Genomic DNA, 22696 nt, shown 5'->3' with positions numbered 1-22696 from the left:
ATGTCAAAAATTCTATCATTTTATCATTTGATAACACATTTGTTACCTGAGTAATAGCTACCTTTCTATGGTCCTTTTCTGTTGTGCAGACCACTGCCATCCAAAGTTTTCTTCAACCTTTTACCCACTCCTATCATATATAGATCACCTTTGTTATCCACATTTGTGATTGTATTGTAATGATTCCTGTCTGATCTCATCTATCTGTGGGCCTAGAGCAGATCCCTAACCTATACCCTGGACCCATCTGTCATGGAACTGCACGCCATCTTTCACTCCATGTCTTCCTGATGCTTAAAATTTACAATCCTATTACTAACTTATAATTGTCAAAAAATTGATTTTCCATGCTGCATTTGAAGGACTCGAGAAGAATTGGACTAATGAATGTAATGTTTCCGTGACTTTATTGGATTCAAGATGGGTAAGACATAGTACAGACCTATAGAGTTCTTCTAAGTACTTTAAAGACAACTGTACAGTGTTGACCAATGGTTTATCAAGTCTTCAGGTTCCTTCTATAAGGGCTTTTGTACTCACAAGCATGAGGAAAAACTGGAATGGTTTTACAATTTCAGTAAGATGTGCTTCATCTTAGGCAAAGGTTGAGTTGTTCCAGCCCACATTGGCTGGCTCCATGTCAACAAAGTTACAATAAATTCTGGAAAACAAATACAGAAGGAAAAAAAGGATGGAGTTTACATTAATACAGAAAAAAGTGCATCATGTAGAAACCTTTTTTGTCATCATTCTACCCTTTTTCATCAGACTCTAGACTGTTACTGTACAGGAGGAAGTAAGTTTGTGTATTACCTGTCTGGAGAAATTCCCAAGTGTTTGTTGAGAAGTCCACACATGAGTTTGGAATATTTCTTGTTGTTAGCTCCACTGATCTTGCCAATGCTGTGGAGGGAGCAGAGAGCGCAGGGGTCACCTTTTCCTCCAAACATCATCAATTGGTCCGGGTTGATGTGCACAGCGATGTACTGGAATTTAACAAAAGATCCACAGACATTGTACAATGATGGACAAATCAAATTTGGTGTTTGTATTTTTTTAATACAGTGGCATTGTGGTGTAAATACTATAAAGTCAGGTACATTCATATGTTAGAACAGTTATAAATATAATTTTTATTGTCCATGGAACTCTTGTAGTAAAGGGGTTTGTTGGAATTTGAATTGGAACATGCATCCAAACCAATAATAATAATTTAAAAAATGCAGATACTTTGGACGATTCTTTGTACCAACCTAAAATAGGCCACCTCCAAGCATGCCTTATTACATAACAAGCAGTTTGAAGCCAATACTGGTCCAACAGGCACTTTACAGTATGAGACAAAGCAACATTTTTTAATATTAAGACCAATATCTTATACATTCTGTATTTTAAAAATATGTTAACAGGTATTAATATTACAAATAAATTTGTAATATTAATACCTGCAGTACATTTTATTAACCTGATTAACAATCTTAAACCTTTGCTGACATTCTTGAAATATGTTTGCATAAATAAATATGTGGGGTTTTTTTTACTGAAAGCCTGTTGTGTGGCTTTACTCATTACTGTGGTTAAAGGTTGAATCAAGATTGAGATAACAGTCTAGGATTACTTCATTTGTCTGCAGGGATATGCAACACAAACATCTGCATAAACAACATTTTGTATTAGCATTAAAATGCACTTCTGAGATGTTTCATATTTTCAGTTTATATCTAACCTGTTCTACCCAGCTCTCTCATATACAGCATGTTGTGCTTCCCCTTGTTCGAGTTTTAACCTGAAATGAACCACTTACTGTGTGCAGTAAGGGATTGTTTATCTTATAGACTTTATCATAATCAAATAGTGTTTTTGGCCCCCCTTTGAACTGTTTGCAGTTCAAATGTTTTTGTTTTTTTTTTTACGAATATGACTCTCTTTAGTGGCGCTTTGGCCTAGAGGCAATGTCATTGGTGTGAAACCCCAGGGTTCACCTCCTGGGCAAGATCGAATCCCGGTTAGGGCGGTTACCGCCTTCCAGTGGACTCACCATCCGCAGGATGGTTCACGATGGGTTGGTACGGTGCAGTGTGATTTGGGTGGCGGTCGTGGAGACTGCTGTCCCAGCGACCCGGTAACGAATAAGCGGATGAAAATGGATGGATGAATGGATATGACTCCTCTATCTTAAGGGTGTAATACATATTTGATATGCTGTGTTGACAATCTATGAATGGGTTTAAGATCAGTTGTGACCAAAATAAAATTGACTGACAGTCACCGGGGAGGGCATTGCCTTTTTATCTCACGTTTTATTTAGAGCAAAATTCAACCTCAAACTGTGCGGCATTTTAGTTGTAAAGTGTAACAAGTTTGCTTTTAAAACTCACTGGGTTGACAAGCTTACTTTTCGTTTAACATTTAGCCGTTCGAGGCTAATATTGGATGACGTTTAAACGTTTTGTTTTCCTGGGATTACTGACCGCCTTGTGTATTATTTAATTCCCCAACAGGTTTTAATATATGTATCTGCACCGATACGTATAAACACATAACTAAAACCTGAGAATATGCATTTTATAACACAACCCATTTTATTTATTTGACTTTAAGGGCGAACCTGGCCTACCTGTGCAGGTTTGCCTATAGCTTTGGCCAGTTCCTCTGTAGCCTCGGACAGAAGCTCCGCTGGAACTTCACTCTTGGCCACGTTGGTGCTTACAACAAACATAGGCATGGTGACTGCTTTCAAGGGCTTCCTCTCCCTGAAACAAGTGTGGACCTCCTGCCTAGCGAAGAGGCAAACAATGTAAAATCGTCATTCAGAACTCGACCGGAAGTAGTGAGCACGACTTTCTTGCTCGTTTCACCAGTAACCACGCTATAAAAAACTACAGCGCCCCAAGTCATTCTAAAATTCCTACAACTTTTATTACTGAATTAATGAGGGGACAACCCTCCTACATTTAAAAAAGACAAACGGACACCAGACAATGTTGTGTTGAATTATGATATAAGTTCAAATAGTTTTTTATTCAGTACAAATCTAGTATTGTGTAAATTCCCAATGCGATCCCTTTTTAAGGTGCGACTGCTCTTGAGTGTTGGGTAATTACGGTAATGTACATGCGCAGTAGGGTCGGGCAAATCAAGTGGTGCTGAAGGAGGAGAGAAGGAAAACAGTGGCACGGAAAGACAGAGCGAGCGAGAGAGAGAGGGGGTGAGGGAGAGGGACAGCGGAGAGCGGAGAGAAGTTAGATGTTTTTTTTCTTTGACGCCGTGTCTGTGCGCTCGAGAACATCGATCGGGATCATCCGTGATCCGTGAAATCACAGTGTCACAGCGGCTTCTCACAAACGGTGCGTATCCAGTGCTAAATTAGCCAGTCTGCTAACACATTCACTTCCGAGCGTTGAAGGAGGTTTGCAGGCGGCTGCTCTTCCTCCGCTTTAAGACAGCTGACTGTCGGGTCATAATGTAAAGTTACTAACAAGCTAACATTTGCCTTACTGAGCATTTGAGAATTAACAAAACTAGCAGCAGCTTCGGTGTGCTCTTTAAATAGCCCGCTTTGTATACTTTCTAATCGAATGTTACTACAGCTGGTTTAACCATTGTAATACAATGTAATTCACACAGTGAACCCGCTTAACGAGCGACTGTCGGCAAGTCAAGTGAACTTGTCTGGTTGACATTGATTATTCTGGTCTGGATTGAAGATCGACCTTTTAGCTTATTTAAGAACGTCAAAGTCGATCTAAACATGAAAACTGTATTTAATTGTTGTTCATTAAAATAACTAAAGCTTTCAGTGGATCATTATCACATTCAGTTTCAGGGGCCACGATGATGATGGAGGAGTCTGTAACGACATTCGAGACTCATCTGACTGCTGTCATGGACAGTTTGATCCGAGCCTCAGTCTGCGAGATCACCAAACTCTTCCAGGAGACGGTGAAAGACTACCTGGTGGAGATGTCCCTCAACAGGAAGGAGAACGAGGCTCTAAAGCTGCGCCTCAGGCTCACAGAGAGCAAGCTGAGGACCGAGCGCATGTATGGGGTAGGCTGGGCTTCCCACCGCCGCAACGCCGGCCTGGCAACGGCTGCAGCTGGAGAGGAGCAAGGGGGAGCTAGACGGAGGCACAAACGGAAAGTTGGGGTGACCCGTAAGTATGTGTCTGATGGCTTATTTCTCCCAAGCAGGACATCTGCATCACCTTCACACAGTGGTGCGAATTTAAAAGGCTGCTGTTGCTGTTGAATCACATCTGACTGAACACTTCCTCCATCTGTGCCTCAGGATTTTCAAAATGAAAAACAGAGTACTTGTAGTCAGGGCTTATGTGTAGACGCACTTGTTTTGTTGGAAACCATCTGGCAAGAGCTGATTTCTCCCTCCCTGCCTCCTTGCCTTCCTCCCTCTCTGCCTCCCTCCCTCCCTCCCTCCTTCCTGGCTTCCTCCTCCGCCTCCTCTTCATGATCTCTCCCTCTGTCCTTCACCTCCCCCTCTCCTCTCACTGTTTCTCTCTGCATTCTGTCCCTCCCACTCCTCTGTGCCTTTGCACAACCTCTGCCTCCCTCCTTTTTCTCCTCCCCTCCTGCTATGCTCCTCTCCCTCCCCCACCTCCTCCACCTCCTTCTCCTGTTCTTTCTGTCTCTCTAACTCATACCTCCTCCCCTTCCCGCTCCTCTCTCTCTCTCTTCACACCCTCCCCTCCCTTCCTCTCCCCACCTCCTCCTGCTCTCTTCTCTCCTTTATCACGTTGCACATACACTCCTCTTGCGCTCCCTCCCTCCTGCCTTCCCCCACCTCCTTCACTCCACTCCTCTTCCGCTCCTCTTCACTGCTGCCATAATTACACACTCTTCTTCCACTCCTCCTACTCTCCCTGTCTCACTCTCTCCCTCCCTGTCTCTCTCTTCTCTTCACCTCTTCATCACCCAACCACCCTCCCCTCTTTCTTCTCCTCCTCCTCCTCCTTCTGCTTCTGTCTCTGACTCCTCTTTTGCTTGTCACATGTTGTTTCTCTCCGCTCTGTTTTCCTGTCTGTCTTGGCTCATCCATCAAACTCACTTCTCCTCCCCCTGCTCCCCTTTCTCTCTTTCTTTCACCCGACTCCCTCCCTCTGCTCTTGGCCTTCCAATCATCTCCTCCCACTTATCTTTCTCCCCTTCATATTTCATTCTCTCTTATTCCTGCCTCCTCATGCCCTCCCTCTCTCCTGCCTCCCCCCTTCTCCTTACTTTCTCCTTTCTCTCTCAACCTGCCTCCCACCCTTTCTGCATCTTCTTCTCCTCTCCACAGGAAGCAAGTCAAAGAAGGGCCCAGCAGCAGCTTATGCCAAAGGCTGGTCTGGATGTGTGTGGGAGGAAGATGGAGGTGGAGGTGGCAATAGCAATGTTGGGGGTGGAAGCGGAGGAGGAAATGGAGGAGCTGCAGGGGTGGCAGCAGGAGCAGGAGGAATAGGGGGAAAGGAGGCCAGGGAGATGTACCTCATCCAGTTCCCTGGGGATGAAGAGGATGAGGGAGAAATGTTGGAGGACGAGAGCAGCCTCAGCGGTGAGGGGGAGGAGACGGCCAACATCAAAGAGGAGGTGAGGGATATAAGCTCCCTCAGAGGAGGAGGAGAAAGTGGCACAGCATCTCTGCACTGCTTAGCAGTTTTAAATATGAGAAGAAAACAGTGCAAATACAGTGAAACAGACTTTAGTTCGTGTTATTATTACTGCAGAGGTGTAGTGAATACATGAACTGATACTGATGTGACATGGAGCTTCCACATGGGTCTGTGAGTCGGCCTCTCCACATTCCCAGTGAAGTGAGCTTTTAGGTACAGACACTCTGAGCTGCCTTCTATTTTATGAACAAGTGGCAGAGCATCAGCAGTCCATTATTGAGGTTATGGGTTGAGCAGCTCCACAAAAGAGCCGTATATAAGTGTGGACCAATAGGGTTTCTGTATGTACATTAAAGAGTGTGGTCCTCTGCTGCTTTATTATTACTTAATTATTACTTATTGTGTGGAAAAATCCCACTAAAAGACACTCCAAACTACCAACCCCTTTTTTATCTTGTGCGCCCTCTAGTGGCACCACACTTTGGAAATCCCTCTGATATAATTATCCTACATAAGTTACATTTTCATCCACTCCATCCTGAAGACTCAATCTTTTTTTTTGGTTGATTTTTGCAACTTAAAGCTTAACTATTGATACTGATAATAAAATTGTTCCTTCTATTACTCTCTGTACTCCTTTATTCAGTTTCCTCAAACAGAAGGCTACCAACCTGCCTCTCTGGGCCTAATAAAGGAGGCACTGAAAATGTCCAACAAGAACCTCCGCACCTGCTCCAGAGCCCAAAGTGAAGGTAATGAACCCAAGATACTCGGATGAAGGAATGTGGCGTGCGGTATTGTACTCCGAGGCCAGAAGTTAAATAATGATGTGTAAATGACTGCTGATGTCAGTTGCTTCCTGTCTCTCCTTGTGTGTCTCTCCTCAGGAGACCTGTCAGATTGTCCTCCCACAATTTACCCAGGAAAGAAAGAGGACGAAGATTGGGAAGCAGGTTCAGCATCAGAACCGTCAGATGGCAGCAGGTCCTGGGATGAGCTAATGCGTCTGGAGTCGCAACTGAGGGTTGAGGACAGAGCTGAGAGAACTGCCCTGGTGGCCTCATCGCCTGTCAGTCCTGAGATTCCTGTGGTGCGAGGCAGTGAAATGAGTTCAGTGCCCAAATACATAGGTCTGGACGGCATGGAGCAGGATTCAGAACTGGAGCCTCAGCCACCCACGTTGGAGAGAGAGGATCAGACAGGGCAAGGCAGGGCGAAGAACAGCGTGAGAGCCGGTGGGGAGATGAGGTCCGGCTGGACAAAGAAATTGAAAGAGGCGGATTTGGATGCAGTTGAGAATGAAAAGGACGTGATAGAGCAGGGAGATTCAGAGCAGCCACCTCACCTGTCTGCCCCCGGGAGTGCAGGGGAGAGCGGCGGGGAAGAGGAGGGTGGCGGAGACCTGCTTCATTTTTGCCCCCAATGTGGAGGAGGCTTTCTCTCAGAAGCTGAGCTGGATGACCACCCATGTCCACTGGGGGGCGCCCATTTACAGAGCAGCAGTGGAGAAGACGGTCTTTTTCCTTGCGCTCACTGTGGCAACACATTCAGCCACGCGTGGGCCCTTAAGAACCACGAGTGTGCCTGCGCTGCAGAGCGGCCGCACTGCTGCGAGATCTGCGGGAAACGCTTTACACATTCGCGCTCCCTGGAACGACATCATCTAGTGCACACAGGAGAGAGACCCCACCGGTGCCCACAGTGCGGCCGCAGTTTTAGTCGCCTGGGCAACTTGGAACGGCATCAGCGCATACACACGGGTGAACGTCCATACGGATGCGAGGCGTGTGGGAAGCGCTTCAGCCGTGTGGAGTACTTGAAGAGACACCAACTCATACACAGCAGTGAGAAAACAACACTACAGTGCTCCAACTGTGGGAGGGGCTTCTGTGACGTGGAGCAGCTGAAAAACCATCAGTGTTTTTAGAGACTCTCCTTCAAATGTGTGCGAGAAAAAAACCATAACAAGTGGCTGGTACCAACTTATTTTGTTCTGTGCGACTTTGAAAAGATCACAGGAGAAAACTCACTTGATGATAAAAAGCGGATTATTTTATTGAGTAAGTTAAAGAGAAGCAGAGCAAAGGGGAATCAACTGTTTTCAATGGCGATGTTGTCAATTTTTACCAAGGTTTCACTTATTTATGACATTTAATAAATTGTACATTTTTTTTATCTTTTTATCAGCAATTGTGTTCAATCAACCTGAAGGCCTTGTTCTTTTTCTTGTACACTACAGTCGAAGTTCACTTTGTTTTGTACATGTTAACAATCCTACGAAAAATAAATATTTCAATTAATACTAAGCTTTTTGCAGATTTAATCTCAGTTTAATACACAACCGTAAAGACAGACATCCAGGTGGTATGTAACCCCCGTCCCCCTGCTGCTGACCTCAGGAATGTGCACTTCCTGTAAGTTATTATGTCTGATGGGGTTCACTTAATATTCCACGGTTGATTGTATTAAGAAAATATCCGAATACTGTGCCCAATGTTAAAGTTTGTACAATGTAGCAATAGCTGTAAATTTCAGTGCCAATAGACATAAGAAAACCTATTTAGTTTGAATCATCCATGAATCAGTCATTTAATGGAGGACTTAGCAAGGGACATTCATCTTAACTGGCACAGCAGAGATAGTAAGAAGAGATTTCGGCATTTCATCAACATTAAAGGGCGTTGTATTTGTTACTTGTTCACTTTACAATCCCCATTAAACAGTTGGATGTTGTTCATTCTGAGCCTGCTTCTAAGGAGCTCCTCCAGCTGGGTTAAGGTCATTTTTCTCGAATCGTAGCCATGCCTATCGCCCTTTACGTTCTGATCAACTGGTACGATATTGTTTCCACTGTTGGGGTCATTTCTTCCCACTACTGCATAAGATGGGAATTCTGACACTGGAGACTTATCCTTGTAAGAAGGACAACAGTAGGCAGACCACAGGTACTCTGGGATTGACACTCTGTCAGTCTGCAAATTTCGTACAACCTCAAAAGGCAGGGCTCCAGTGATCACGTACATCTCTCCATTACAATATTTACTGTATTTGTCCACAAGCTCCTTCTCATAGTCATTCCAGGTACCACTGTTGGAGCCTCCACGCTGAGGGACCATGTTAGTCAGGGTGAAGGTAGCATCACGGTCTTCAACTGTGGCGTGGTGCATGCTGGGATTGAGATGGCCTTTGGTATACAGGGTTCCCCTGTAGTCTCTTTCCACTGCCTGGGAATCCTTGTATTCATCTTCCTTTACTAAGTCTGTAGAAATCATCTCTTTTTGGGTACTTTGGGGATCTTTCAACTGGGAGACACAGATATAAGAGAGGTGAGTGATTCTGTTTGAAAAGTACATATATATATATGTGTGTGTGTGTGTGCGTGCGTGCGTGCGTTCAGAATAATAGCAGTGTGTTTAAAAATGTAAGTAAAGCTCCAAAGAAGACCACCCATCCATTTTCTTCCTCTTATCCATTACCAGGCCGTGGGGGCAGCAGTCTCCATGACCACCACCCAAATCACACTGCACCACACCTGCCCCTCCTGAACCTTCCTATGGGTGGTGAGTCCACTGGAAGGTACCAACTGCCCTAACCGGGACTCGATCTTGCCCATATACATATACATACAGTATATATATATATATATATATTGCTTTCTTATCTATTCAACTCTATTTTCCTCTATCTTATTTTAGAGGCGTGTTCCTACTCACCTGCGGTTCGTAATACCAAGTTTCGTCTTGGCGTTTCCCTGCTGCAGGGTTGAGAGTGTAGGCAGAGTACACTGCCACACGATGTGTTTGGTCATACAGGGTGGCAAAGCGATATTGGTTTTGCAATCTCTGGCATATCTGCTTGTACTCTGCTCCATCAAATCCCTTAGGTGGAGTGCCTTTATAAAAGAAGTTGGTGCAGCTTGAAAAGCCGTTGCTGATCTCAGCATTGACCAGGAGACTGGACCAGGCCAGGAGAAGGAACAGGGCTCCTGTGGAGAACTGTGGCAGCAGTCTTCCAGACATCATGACTGACTGTATCTAAGTCTGCTGAAAAGACAAGAACAGATGGAAGAGAATACATTTAAGATCAATTTAATTTGAATAGATTACATTTTAACCGAGTTGGGTTAAATGGAAAACACAGCAGTACACTGTAGTTCGATTAACAGCTCTGACAAAAATGCGATAAAGTGACACTAAATGCTGGGTGACAGAAATCTAAATAGATCTTGTCGTCAATGCATGTTATTTTGTCCAAAATTAAAGACAGGAACGTCGTGTGGTCCGTGTTAAAGCTGTTTTTCTTACAAAGTGAGCAAGAGCAAGAGTTACAAAGTACTTTCCAATCAACAGAAAAACGAACTTACAGAGCTTTCTCTGGAGTCAGTGCTGATCTAGCAGCGTGCTGGTTAGTCAGGACCTAACTGACTAACTGTCCCTGGACCTCTGAATTTATAGAGACACAAACAAAGTTGATGTGGGAGTGGATTCTCTTCCAACGAACTCTATCTGCATTATTTGTCATTGTGACACAGCACACCACTGCAGCAACGAAATGTGACTTCTGCTTCCCATCACCTTATACGCACCTGGGAGCAGTGTGTGAGGACAGAGCTCCTTCTCAGTGGTAACTTGGCAGCTGGTGGACTCGAACCTGAAGCCTTCAGGACCCAAGTTCAGTTCATTTGAGCTTGAACTGACCAGGAACAGTGTCCAGACATTGTCAACATGTTGTTTCGCTACAAAACAGGGCGAAAAGATAAATTGTTTTGAATTCAGGATTATCATAGATTTTTTAAGAATAATTTAGTTTTTATCCAGCAGGGCTGTATTGCATCCACCACAAACACCCCCCACACACTATTTCACAACCTAAAAAATAATGTACCCATATTGTATATAATTGCCAGGGATTTATTTGAGTATGCAATGCTACTGGGGTTTTTTGTTTGTTTGTTTGTTTGTGTTTTTTTGGTTTTACAGTTATTTTAGATTTTTGTGACTCCAACATCCAACTTGTGTCACTTTACCAGTTCTGTTCATCTAATTTCACTGCAATGAACTACATTTTGCATTGACAACACAATTTATTACACTTTATTCTACTCTGTTCTACTCCACTGTAATATACTCAACTGTTATCTATTCAAATGTTTCTATTCAAATGTTTCTATTCAAATGTTTCTATTCAAATGTATTTTATTCAAGTCTACTCTTCCGTAGGAATTCCACTCCATCTTTTTCCACATGTACTTGTACATGTTTTGAGTTTATTACGTTTTGTCTGCATTCTCTGTCACATGGCAGCATCTTTGCTTAAGCTTCTGGGAAATCCAGTGGCTGGTGGACAGTTCTGAACTGAACTGAAGAACTCCAGGAGCCTCTTGGATGAGAGGTGAAACATCTTCAAAAAACCTACTTTGTCCAGTTGCTTTCGATGTAACTATTATTTTGGATTATGTGTCCAAAATAAAAAAACAAAGAAAATTGTAGGACTACATGTCCTCAACATGTCCATGTATGGTGAATCTGAATGATCAGTTAAAGCAGTGCTTACGGGCAGTGGTGACTTGGTGGTGAAGGAAGCGAACTGGGGTTCGGAGGTGATGGGTTAAAAGCAGAAGTCACATTTGGTTGTGTGCTGTGTCACGATGACAAGTAGTACACTTTCCATTTTGCGGTTGCACAATCGCTAACAACTTCCACAAACATGTTGCTCTTGTTGTCTTTGCACAATGTTGTTGTTTTTGTCTTCCATTGCACAATCAACACTTTCCTCTTTCTTTGAACTCTGTTCTCTTTTGATCTCTTTCCCCTCTGTCACTTGTACTTGATCCGCAACCAGGGAAACTAATTTCCTTCATCCCATGTCTAACATGTGTTGTAATGACAATAAAGAACCTTAAGTCCTTGTCCTTGCGTTCTCAATTACTAACTCAGTTACATTTTGTGAGACGTAACTAGTAACTATAACTAATTACTTTTTCAAAGTAAGGTGCCCAACACTGGTTGTAAATTATAACACTGGGGAACAATTTGAGAAAAAAGATAAGTAAGTTAGATTTTCATGCTGATTAAAACTAAAAACGGCATGCTGATTCCAAAATTGCATACCTCCAGATAAGCGAAATACATACGTAGGTATAGAGGTATATTTCCTTTGTTCCAGATCATGTCTGCTCCTGCTACTTCTCGTTGTAAATGCCTCAACAACCCTGACTAGTTTCACCATCAAATCAGAGGGCATTTGTCAAACTAGCATATTTCAATAGCATATTTTAAAGTATCAAGACAAGCCAAGAGCCCCTCACAAAGTGTGCAAGCAGTGTGTCCAGAGTTTACGGATGTGGACCAAAACAGATTTTTACTTAATAAAATGTCAAAAATGTGTCTCAAAATGAGTCATACTGAAAATGCATCTTTAACACAGATCAGTGGAAAATATTAATATTTATTTTATGTATTTGTTTCTTTTTTTATCATGATGGCAGGTGAGGCACTGGCTCCCCTGCCTCCAGCCTGAAAAAGTTTGAATAAGCAGTCATCCGAGGTCCAGGGACGGATTAATCCATTTTACATTGATTCCTATGAAGAAAATTGTTTCACTTTTCGAACTTTTCTGTTCACGAACGACGAAGTCAACAGAAATGCAAAAAGTACTTCCTAGCTTCCCGTATGTTGTGCGAAGCATCAAAATAAAAGCAAGCCACACACACAGGAAATAACAAACGTCAAAATAACGTTTTTCGAACAGGAAATTAACAACCTCGTGCAAAAAAAATCACATTTGTTTTACCTAACTGATCAGACTACAATTCTATACAAAACGGTGCCATCTAGTGGTGGCAGTAGGCAAAAGGGAGATATTCATAAACCTTCTATTCCTTTATCTTTTACCACTTAATATTATGCCGGGTTCATTTTGGTCCGTCACATTTAGCCAAAACACACTGCATAGAAAATAAATACAGTCATAATCTGAACGTACTGAATAACCAGGTTGTGTCATAATGGATTTTTGAGCCAGTGACGCGGCCATATTCCCAGATGACGGTGACAGGACTCAGGTAAACTCAGACTATGACTCATGTTAAGGGAACATGAGCCAAGACACGTACTCAGACCACAATGTTCATTGACATGACATTAAACTTTTCTTTTCTTTTTTTAATCCTTGGTGTCCCGAAGATCACGTGGCTTTTTGAATGGGCTACAAATGCAACACTGCTGACTGGAGTATCTTTCTCAGAAAGTCTCCGTTGGCACCTGAAGACCGTGCGCCCTGGCGCGCTCGCGGTGCCTCCTGCTGGCTGCAGCACGCACTCCATCTTCTGTCAAAAACATTTGTTCAGTTGTCAGTCTGAAACCACTCCCTCTTTGAAAGCAGTCTTGTGTTGACTTGTCACAAGTCTAGTCTGCCATCAGACATTTTTCTCTCTCTTCCTCCCAGGACTATGCGCCCGGTGGAGAATGGCGGACGCCAGCGCCCTTGAAGAACTTCAGTCAGAACTGACCTGTCCGGTGTGTTTGGAACTGTTCCGTGATCCCGTAATCCTCGAGTGTGGTCACCACTTTTGTCAAGTGTGCATCATCCAGTGCTGGGAAGCCAAGGCGGACGAGTTGTCCAGTTGCCCCAAGTGTAGAAAATCGTGCGGCCGCAAACTGCGGCCCAATTCGCTGCTTTGCAACGTTGTTGACAGTGTGCGCAAAGCCCGGTCCATGGACACACCAGCGGGGACTTCCGGATTAGAACCGACACATGCGTTGGAGGAGCCCGAGGAACGCGAACCCGGATCCAGCATGAGCAGCCTGGCCTCATCCATCGGACACTGGCCGCGTCTGATGGATATGTGCGAGGAGCATGAGGAGAAGCTGAAGCTGTACTGTGAGGACGACCAGCTGCCCATCTGCCTGGTGTGCGGGATGTCCCGGGACCATAAGACCCACAACGTCATCCCCATCAACGAGGCATTTGAAAACTACAGGGTAGAGATCAGTTTGTTTTTTAACCACCCAGCTCAGATCAAGACAACTTTCTGAGACACAGCGATCACTCACATATTTACTTAAATGTGAAATGAATGTGTGAAAACGTCAGTGTGAGAATATGACAGAGGAAGGGTTGGATTCTAAGGGGAATAGTTCACTTTAACTTAAACATATTGAGACAAATAAACATTGTTTCAATCTGATCTGATTACTGTGTTTCACATTCACAGCTGGTGTGAATGTGAAACACAACGTGACACAGAGAACCTGCACTGGCTGAGGCAAACTGGTGATGTTATACTAGGAAGTCGCTTACCTTACAGAACACCTCCCACCTATGACCCTGGAAAGGATGTAGCTATAGAACAAGTCTGGTTTTTGTTTTTGGGACGTCTCGCATCATGTTTCCCAGGAGTTTGCTGATAATGTCCATTGACCTGGGTCATGAATTGCAGCAGTGTTGACAGTGCTTCAACTGAGTAAACATTCACGTGTGAAATCATAATTCACAGCCATCTTCACTCCAGTCTTGGGTCATTTTGTGTATGGGAGGAATTCAGCAGGTCAGTGTGAGCTGTGAACACCCACAGAACTCAGAACGTCAGCGATGAGCTCCGTCCACCTGTACACACATACACACACACACCAAGTGTCTTTTCACCAGTGTCTCTGTGTTGGACTTCAGAGGAGTCAGATGACTCTCAGTTTAGTTGTTGTTGTTGTCAAGAGACGCTCTAACTGGATCAACTCTTCATTTAATCTAGTTTGTTCAGGCTTCGTTTGAGGATGTTTTGCACGTGATTTATCTTCTCTCTCTCTCTCTCTTTGTGTCTCTTCACCAACAGGACAAACTGTCTGTGGCTCTGGACAGGGTTCAGCTGCAGACAGAGGAGGCCACAGTGTTCCAGAAGCAGACCAACGACAAGATCCTCTTCATTAAGGTATCTGTGAGGACTGGTTTGTGGAAATGTATACTGCGCTAATATGAACTAAGTACTTGTCGCACACTGTGTGTGCGACTGGAACAGAACCAGTATTGCGAGGCTGCATTCTTCCTCCTGTCTGACACTCGGTGACTGTTTACGACCAACGCTGTCACAACAGGCTGTCAGGTCATCGTCAGTAGTTGATGGGTCATTCTGATGTTGACACTTTGGTCTGTTTAATAAACCTAACACAAGCACACCTGACGAGCAGCATGTACAAGTTTTTACGTACCGTAGTACACACCCACTCGGAAGAGATAAAAAAAACTAGCGTTTTGTCTCTGAACCACATTTGTGTTAGCGTGTTAGTGAGATTCCCACACTTCCTCCTTCTTCAGCTCCGTGTTTGTGAGTGTGTGTTAACATGAGAGGAGTGCACCGTTTCAGCAGCAGCAGTAAATACCAGCCGTGCTCTTCTCGTCCATCTGTTTGTCTACCTCTGTCTCATTGACCCACTTTATGTGCACACTCACTGTTTTTCACTTCTCTCAGTGTGACAGGATGTGGGTGAGCAAGGATGAAAGGAAGTTTGTCAATTTGTCTCTGAGTGCAGTTTGGTCTAAAAGGACGAACACGTGTTGAGTTGTCTCATTAACATGTCCTTTATCAACAGAAGGCAATTTAAAGGCACAATTTATGAGTGAGAGTTAACCTGTCCAACGCCACTCGCTTTCCCATGTTGCCTTTACATACATAAAAAAATGTTGTTGTTTTTTTAACTTTCTCTATCCTTGCTCACTACTTCTGGGACTGTGTAACAGTCAAAACATTTACCTAAAAAGGAAGTTAAATATTTAGCAATTTTCCAGGAAATAGTAGTAGAAAGGTATCACATAACTTTTCTTCTTCTATGCGTTGGGATTAAATAAAAGCAGTTGTATTTTATTCTGTTTTACTGCCTCCTAGTGACTCTATTTTTCTTATCCAACTATCCAACTGTCTGACTATTTTCCAGACTATGAATCACGTTTTTTATAGTGGTAAAGCTGGTCGTATATTCTGTAGTAACTCGATTATCAAACATGTACGCCATATCATCGATGGCCACAAGAGGACACTGTCTACACTGAAAATGCTGCCTCGTAACCACTGGAAATGACGAGACTAAATCATAAAGACTACTTTAAAGAACACAAATAAAGTCAAGTTAAAATGTAAACGCCTTACTGCATAATTTAAAATGCAGATTATAAGGTAGATTACAAGATTTTGTATGATATCTTTGAGGGGGGGGGGGGGGGGGGGGGGGGGGGGCGGGGGTCAATCTCTACATTTGATTGATTTTAATACATACCATCCCAAGTTGACTTAAGTCCATCCTGTGTTCCAGGAGAGAGCAGGAGACCTGGAGGAGATGGTTTCTGCAGAATTTGGCCGTCTGAGAGATTTCCTGCAGCAGGAGGAGGAGCGGATCAAGGAGAAACTGCAGAAGCAGAAGGAGGAGAAGCTGAACCAGCTGGAGGAGGCCCTCACTCAAGCCACAGAGCAAATCAGCCAACTGGAAACTGTGGCAGATCAACTTCACCTCAAACTGGAGGAGGAAGAAAACCCAGAACAGCTGAAGGTGGGAGAAGCTGGATGTTATTGTTTGTCCTTAAATAGTGTGACATTTTACTTGATTCAAGTATTTGTGCAAAAAAGTGTAGTGTAAGGTTTGTTATCCGCAAGTTTGAGCATGGACGGTTTTGTAATCACAGACTTGTCATGATCTGCCTTTCTCCTAGGGAATCAAAGATTTCATTGGAGGGTGAGTCTCACCTCTAACAGGATCATTAATCTCTTTGTCATTTCATTTTCTTCATCTTTGTCTTAAGAGGGGTTTTTTTAATTGTGCAAAGCTCTGACTGAAACAGGATGATTATGGTTTAGTGAGGAATTTGGCTTGTTTTCAGTTAACAGAGAAGGGAAGAAGTTGAATGAATGAATGAAAATTAAAACAAATTCAAACAGAATCCGACAGCAGTACAGTTTGAGATACTACATGGAACGTGGAATAGTCTTAATTCATCATGATCCAATATGACAATAGTTAGTCAATAATCAATTCAATAGTCACCACAGTCCACCATCTGCCTCCATCTCACTCTGATCTGATCTAATCATCGGGTGTTTTCTGGAGTTTCTTCTTCTTCTTCTCCTGTCTTTCTTTTTACCTTCTGTTTTACGTTACGTTTATTCCTTTTTTTCCTTCTCTTGTGTCCTCGCCATACCAGCTGAAATTGTTCCGTTTCTTTTTTATGTCTCGATCAGGGCCGAGAGTTTGTTTGAGCGCCCCCCTGAGGTGACAGTGGATCTGCAGTCAGCAGAGTTTCTGGGGCCTCTTCAGTACAGGACCTGGAGGAAAATGAGCTCCATTTTTCAACCAGGTGTGTAAACACACCACAGTGACGACACAAGCACTTACTGACGTCCACGGTGTTGGTTGAGCTCCAAGGTCACTGTCTCCTGTTCCCACACAACATCTTTTGTTTCACCTCCCTGTCCAATCAACATCCACGCATTTAAAACCACACCTGAAGGTTGTTTATGGTGCTTACTTTTACTGTTAACCGTATACGACGGACACGTCTGAACAACCTTTCGGACCACGTTAAGGATTCTAGAGGAAATGTGCACTGCATCCTCAGTTTGCACCGGACCTAGTTTACTCAGCTGTCAACCTCCGACCAGCTGCATATCCTACAGTAACTGTAACTGTATTTTTTACAGTAATCACCTCCACAGGAAGGCTGCAATCAGTTCACCCACTCTGCAGGAAGCGCTCATCTTTTAAGGGACTGCGTTGTGTTTTGGTTCATATTAAGGAGTTAAAATCAGAGTTTAATTAAAACATTAACCTGAACCTAGTGGTGAAAAGTTGAGAGTAGCTTTAAAAAAAATTCGAGATTACATCTGGAAAAACATCAGTAATTTTCCATGATTTTTGCAGCTGATGATTTAGCCATAGAATGAATCACTTCCTGTGGGATGGATGAATGGATAGATGATGGATGGATGGATGGATGCATGGATGGATAGATAGATCATTAATCCCTCAGGAGTTCCCTTCACAACCAGTACAACAACAGAGGTATAGATTCAACACAATCAAACAAGTAGCAGTAGTCATATAATGCGATATATAAAAAAAAAAAAAAATATCCTGACAAGCTTTATATACATTCTTTTTAAAAAATATGCAATTTGTATTTTTGTTATAATATTAACTGCTTAAAGTACATCAATATTTGACTTGTATTTTCAAGTGCTTGGTTCTCGGGGAGTAACACAAGACAGCAGGACTGGATTAAATGAATCTGCGTTACAACAGAGATTTCTATCATGACGCAGCATATCATTTATATTTTATCTGTATCCATGTACCTGAGGCTCTTATCTATCTCACCTTACACTATCTGAACATGCTGTCACTCCGTATCTTGTTGAAGGTCAAAGTCAAGGGTGTCTCTCACAGGCCATCCTCCATAAATGTACTTTGCTGCTGTTTTCTCAGCTATCACAACGGTAACCCTGGACCCAGACACTGCCTACCCCTGCCTGTGGGTGTCCCCGTGTCGCACCAGTGTGCAGGTGAGTAAACTCCAGCCTAACCTCCCCAACAACCCAGAGCGCTTCACCCTCTACAACATCGTCCTGGGGTCTGAAGCCTTTTCCTCTGGCCGACACTACTGGGAGGTGGAGGTGGGCTCCAAGACCGCGTGGGGTCTCGGTGTGGCCAGAGCCTCGGTCAACAGGAAGGAGGAAATCAGCCTGTGCCCAGATGACGGCTTCTGGATCTTGGTACTCAGAAACAACAACGATGGCACCAGCGAGTACGAAGCCTGCACAGACTCAGAGGATGGCTTAATATATCCCGCAAAACCTCCCAGGAGGGTGGGGGTCTACTTGGACTACTGTCGGGGTGAAGTGGCCTTTTATGATGCTGGAGACATGAGTCACCTCTTCACTTTCTATGATGCAAAATTCCAAGAGCCTGTTTTCCCGTACTTTAATCCCTGGCCAATTATCAACGGACACAACAGGGAGCCGCTCACCATCGTCACGCCTCACTGGGGGTAGTTGGGAGGGGGTTTGTTTCTGTAAGAGTATCAAGTTTTAAAAATACACTGTAAAAAAGCTACTACTTCACAAGCAACAACACTTGAAGCAGTGTTTCTAAAATGGTGGGTTGTGTACCTATGATGGGCGGTAGGTTTGATTGGTGATGGTTGGTTGAATTCTGGGCAGGACCGGCCCCACACTACAGGATAGTTTGCCAATGTTGAGTCCGATCTGATCATTTCGAGAAGTGATCGACACCAAATGAAATCTTATTAGCAACATATTCTCAGAGAAGACTAAAACAGTAGGTCGTCCAGCAGCACAGTATATTCTGAACAATGTGAAACCTTAGATTGCCTGATGTATTATAAACACACAGATGAAACAATGAGAATAACATTTTACCTTTACATTTAAATACAAATGTCTACTTATTTTTGTATGTTTTTAGTAAAAAAAAAGTCATTATTTCAAGCAGTAAGAAACATGGACGGGTTCATACATAGATAAAACTAAATGAATTATGAGCCTTGACGAAACTTTGATGAAAAATTTTGATTAAAATTTTCATACCATAGATCGTTTACACTGACTTTTGTTTTACTGTAGTCGGACACTGAACATATTCAACATTGAATAAAATGACGAAATGTCCCACTGTGGTGTTGGTCTTTTTGTTTCCACTAGATGGCACTGCAGGCTAACTTTCAATGCAGCACTGAGTGACAGAAGTTGTGACGTAGAATCAAGCAGCCGATAACACAAGACAGCATGTCGTGAAAGAGGACGTGCAGATGGTTGGTGTAAGGTGAATTTTTAGAGGATGATCCCATTTAGAGGAAAATAGATACATAAATGCATATTAGGGATGGCTTGAACCCATACTCAGGATCGGTAATTGTCCGATTTTGATCAAAATTTCGGGATCGAACATTGGAAAAAAAAACAACTGTAGCCCATCTGATCAGATACCTAACCCCAAATGCTCAACTTAAATTTGCGTCTCAGCAACAGCAGCCTGCAGCATGCTGGAGACAAAAAGGAAGGTATCAGGTTGATATCGGTATTGGACATGAAAAAGTTGTATCGAGCCATCTTTCCAACTGGCCAATCTGAAATCTTCTAAACAAAGCATCATTTTACAGCATGGTAATATCCGTTTCTAATCAGTTGATTGGTCACTGACAGTGTCCAACGGTTCCAGATACTCAGTCCGCTGCTTTTTTTTTTCACAATCCATTTAAGCCAGGTCAATGGTCTTCTTTGTGCCAGTTGAGTAATTTGGAAATCTCTGACTACGGTGGCCAAACAAATAAATAATGAGAATTAGTCTGACCCAAATCAATGTATCTGTGATCCCTGCTACCTGGCTATATTCAACATGGGCTGTTGTTGTTTGGACTTCACGGCCGTCCTTCCCTGATCTGTAATTAGATATTATTGCAGCTTGATCAACATGCAGTAACACAATCCCTCACTTCTACATTACTACTAGGCCACTCCTACTGTCAGTCAGCCACGTCCTTGATTAGTTTCAGAGGGTGTCGAGGTGAAAGACAAGTCAGAGAAGTTTGTCAACAATGGAACCCTTCTTTTTGTTGCCGTTTCTTCATTTCCAGAAACATAATTCATCTTTATTTTCCTCACCATCTAGTTTCTTACACCAACAACCTCTTCCTTTCAAAAGCGCGACTTTCTTTACTCAACAGTACAATTTTTATTTTTATCCCCTCGATGAATGAAACTTAGCTTTTCCATGATGTAACTCTTCTCTGACTTAAGACTTCTGCTCTGCCCACTAATCAATAATCAATGAGGAGGGGGGGCTGAAGAAGAGAGGAGACAGAACAGCAGAGATGAACAGAACAATGAAAAACTCATTAGCTGTGGTTACGTCTAGACCCTACTATCGAGATACACACACATCAGAGGTTCAATTTTCACTTTAAAAACTGCCAAGGTCACCGACTCCAGGCAGCAGGATCACAGACAACAACACCTGGTATCTGCTGTGTTTTTCGCCACCAGTACCAGTTTGTGAACACCGAAAAGCTTTTATAAAGTGAAGGGATTTTACATCTTTGTATGCTCAAAACAGCATTGCCAGTGCTTCGCAACATTAACTGATTTTAAGAATCGGAACTGTGCCTGTTTTTTTGAGTCAATAAAAACAGCAGGAACCAACTGCCTGTTGTTACAGCCACAGGAAAATATGAAACCTAATGCCAAAGCAGAATGACTACACTGAGAACCTGTCCATGAGGATGTCTACATGCAGGGACCGTCTGAATACTGCAGAGAGCACCAGTTCCTGGTCTGACTGGATATTCGTGCCTAAAAATAGAGCTGTGTGGCTGCGTCTGTGTGATCGACCATGCTTGTCTGATCAGATTATCCACGTGAGACTTCACAGAGATGATGTTTCACTAAGAACCTTTTATCTGCCATGCTACCGTGTTACCGTGTTTTTAAAAAAGCCTGATCTGAGTTCACATGGAAATAATCAAATACCCCGCGGGGGGATGGGGTAAAAGACAGAGGCTCGAGGACAGATAACCAGAGTGTGAATTCTGATCAAGTGATTATAGAAAGTGTAGTTAAAACAATGGCAACATGAGCGTTGTTCATCTGTGATAAAGGGAAAAAGGGAGGAAGAGAAGGGGAGAGAGAGGTTGATGTGTTACGGTAGATAACGCCAGTGAGGTAAAGTGCAGCAGGTATAGAGTGTCACATAAAGGACCAGGCGATAGGGGAGTGGGGGCAGAGGTGCGGGAACACAATCCAGGAGAGAAGAGAGCGGCTGCATAAAACACCTCCTCACCTGTCCCTGCCTGGACAGAGATGAAGACGGACGCAAGGCACGGCAGAAGGGACGAAAACTGAAGAAAACCTCGGAGGAACCTCGGAGGAACCTCGGTGGAACCTCGGGGACATTTGTCCAGGATTTCATTTATCGATTGATTTTAATGTTTTCTCATTCGTCCTGGATGAAAAGAAGAGTCTACTGCTGCCACACAGGAGAGACACCTAAGACCATTCTGACTTCCACCATGTCTCCTCTTGATGTCTTTTCTCAAGAACTGTAGAGCATTAAAGGGGCAAAAGGCAGCTGTAGTGCAGAAGAGAGAAGAGCCAGGGGCAGAGGGAGGGGAGCAGCAGGGGAGAAAGAGAGGGAGAGCTTGTATGCGGTTGTGACGCCAAGATGTTTATGCTCATTCGAGAGCCGTCGGCCGCAGGAGGCGGTGCTGGAGCCATGAGTGCACCAGCGGCGAGGACAGCGAAACAGGTGTGTGTGTGTGTGTGTATGTGCACTTGTGTATACATGTGAATAAAAGTTCTTACAGTAACTGATGAAAAACGGTTTTACTGTAACTATAGTTTTAAATGAAAATATTTGCAATATCAGTAAGTTATTAGGGCATGTAAACGTATCAAATCCAGTCACTGGAAATTCTATGGCACAAGAAAATATACATGTGAGACGGTAAGAAAATGTTGTAAATAATAGCAAACAAAATTGGCCTTTTACTGATAGCTTCATTTATTTAAAGCCAAAAACTCTTAAAATAATAGCATTTTAACTTTGTTGGAATTTCCAAAAAAAAAATAGCTATACTTTATGAATAAAGACATTTTACAGCTACTAAACTCTAGTCTTTTAATAATTTAATAGAGTTTTTACAAATCCAAAAATGAAAACAATTATGACAAAATATGTAAAATGAAATGAAGGTTCTTGTAGTGGTTTCACTCAAAGACCAGTGCAATGGATGATGATTTCTAGTATAAATAACATTGAAAAAATAACCTGATATTTATTCGTATTTATCCATAAATGCATGAAACTGTTACAGTCCATTTTTGCCCACTTAAAATGACGTTACACATGCTCAATACTGACTATTGTTACTAGTGCTGTGCACCATGAAACTGATCTGTACTGAAACATTACTGTATGTGTTTGACCCAGTCTGTGATGTATAAAACAGTGTTTCTACCAGCAGTCTCACACACCTGTGTTTCATTAAACACCGCCGCCTTCTGCGGATTCACAATGACCTCCACGCTGACCTCTC

General features: G+C 43.1%; 4 protein-coding genes across 5 annotated transcripts; 2 read left to right on the top strand and 2 right to left on the bottom strand.

The window, feature by feature from the left end:
* Positions 1-390: 390 nt before the first annotated feature.
* mif (macrophage migration inhibitory factor) lies at positions 391-2852 on the bottom strand. The gene is made up of 3 exons (XM_008326998.3): positions 2618-2852; positions 814-986; positions 391-661 (listed from the first exon to the last, which is right to left on the bottom strand). The coding sequence occupies exons 1-3, from the start codon at positions 2723-2725 to the stop codon at positions 595-597; spliced, it is 348 nt and encodes a 115-aa protein (XP_008325220.1). The 5' UTR covers positions 2726-2852; the 3' UTR covers positions 391-594.
* A 126-nt stretch (positions 2853-2978) lies between these two features.
* On the top strand, positions 2979-7879 carry LOC103390921 (zinc finger and SCAN domain-containing protein 5A-like). Its single transcript, XM_008326994.3, has 5 exons — positions 2979-3347; positions 3821-4156; positions 5296-5585; positions 6255-6360; positions 6496-7879. The coding sequence occupies exons 2-5, from the start codon at positions 3835-3837 to the stop codon at positions 7533-7535; spliced, it is 1758 nt and encodes a 585-aa protein (XP_008325216.1). The 5' UTR covers positions 2979-3347; positions 3821-3834; the 3' UTR covers positions 7536-7879.
* Positions 7639-10058, bottom strand: LOC103390922 (endonuclease domain-containing 1 protein-like). 2 transcript variants are annotated; one of them, XM_008326995.3, is made up of 3 exons: positions 9972-10058; positions 9322-9651; positions 7639-8910 (listed from the first exon to the last, which is right to left on the bottom strand). In XM_008326995.3, exons 2-3 carry the CDS (start codon positions 9628-9630, stop codon positions 8299-8301), a joined length of 921 nt encoding a protein of 306 aa, XP_008325217.1. In that variant the 5' UTR covers positions 9631-9651; positions 9972-10058; the 3' UTR covers positions 7639-8298. The 2 variants fall into 2 exon arrangements, with proteins under 2 accessions (XP_008325217.1, XP_008325219.1); XM_008326997.3 differs by having other exon boundaries at positions 9322-9648; positions 9972-10050.
* Positions 10059-12096: 2038 nt separating this feature from the next.
* LOC103390920 (zinc-binding protein A33-like) lies at positions 12097-19274 on the top strand. Its single transcript, XM_025062924.1, has 6 exons — positions 12097-13590; positions 14439-14534; positions 15910-16143; positions 16304-16326; positions 16830-16945; positions 18073-19274. The coding sequence occupies exons 1-6, from the start codon at positions 13075-13077 to the stop codon at positions 18636-18638; spliced, it is 1551 nt and encodes a 516-aa protein (XP_024918692.1). The 5' UTR covers positions 12097-13074; the 3' UTR covers positions 18639-19274.
* Positions 19275-22696: the final 3422 nt, after the last annotated feature.

Source organism: Cynoglossus semilaevis, chromosome 15 (assembly GCF_000523025.1).
Source record: "Cynoglossus semilaevis isolate Cse_v1.0 chromosome 15, Cse_v1.0, whole genome shotgun sequence".
Classification (NCBI taxonomy): Eukaryota; Metazoa; Chordata; class Actinopteri; order Pleuronectiformes; family Cynoglossidae; genus Cynoglossus; species Cynoglossus semilaevis.
This window is presented reverse-complemented; position numbering and strand designations above follow the sequence as displayed.

Excerpts from the sequence above, each read along its gene's own strand:
- mif (XM_008326998.3), bottom strand. The coding sequence starts at position 2,725 with ATGCCTATGTTTGTTGTAAGCACCAACGTGGCCAAGAGTGAAGTTCCA. Across the intron at positions 987-2,617 it reads CTATAGGCAAACCTGCACAG|TACATCGCTGTGCACATCAA; the intron begins GTAGGCCAGGTT and ends GTTAAATTCCAG. Across the intron at positions 662-813 it reads TTGGGAATTTCTCCAGACAG|AATTTATTGTAACTTTGTTG; the intron begins GTAATACACAAA and ends TTTGTTTTCCAG.
- LOC103390921 (XM_008326994.3), top strand. The coding sequence starts at position 3,835 with ATGATGATGGAGGAGTCTGTAACGACATTCGAGACTCATCTGACTGCT. Across the intron at positions 4,157-5,295 it reads ACGGAAAGTTGGGGTGACCC|GAAGCAAGTCAAAGAAGGGC; the intron begins GTAAGTATGTGT and ends TCCTCTCCACAG. Across the intron at positions 5,586-6,254 it reads CGGCCAACATCAAAGAGGAG|TTTCCTCAAACAGAAGGCTA; the intron begins GTGAGGGATATA and ends TCCTTTATTCAG.
- LOC103390922 (XM_008326995.3), bottom strand. The coding sequence starts at position 9,630 with ATGATGTCTGGAAGACTGCTGCCACAGTTCTCCACAGGAGCCCTGTTC. Across the intron at positions 8,911-9,321 it reads CTTGGTATTACGAACCGCAG|TTGAAAGATCCCCAAAGTAC; the intron begins GTGAGTAGGAAC and ends TGTGTCTCCCAG.
- LOC103390920 (XM_025062924.1), top strand. The coding sequence starts at position 13,075 with ATGGCGGACGCCAGCGCCCTTGAAGAACTTCAGTCAGAACTGACCTGT. Across the intron at positions 14,535-15,909 it reads ACAAGATCCTCTTCATTAAG|GAGAGAGCAGGAGACCTGGA; the intron begins GTATCTGTGAGG and ends CCTGTGTTCCAG. Across the intron at positions 16,327-16,829 it reads ATCAAAGATTTCATTGGAGG|GGCCGAGAGTTTGTTTGAGC; the intron begins GTGAGTCTCACC and ends TGTCTCGATCAG.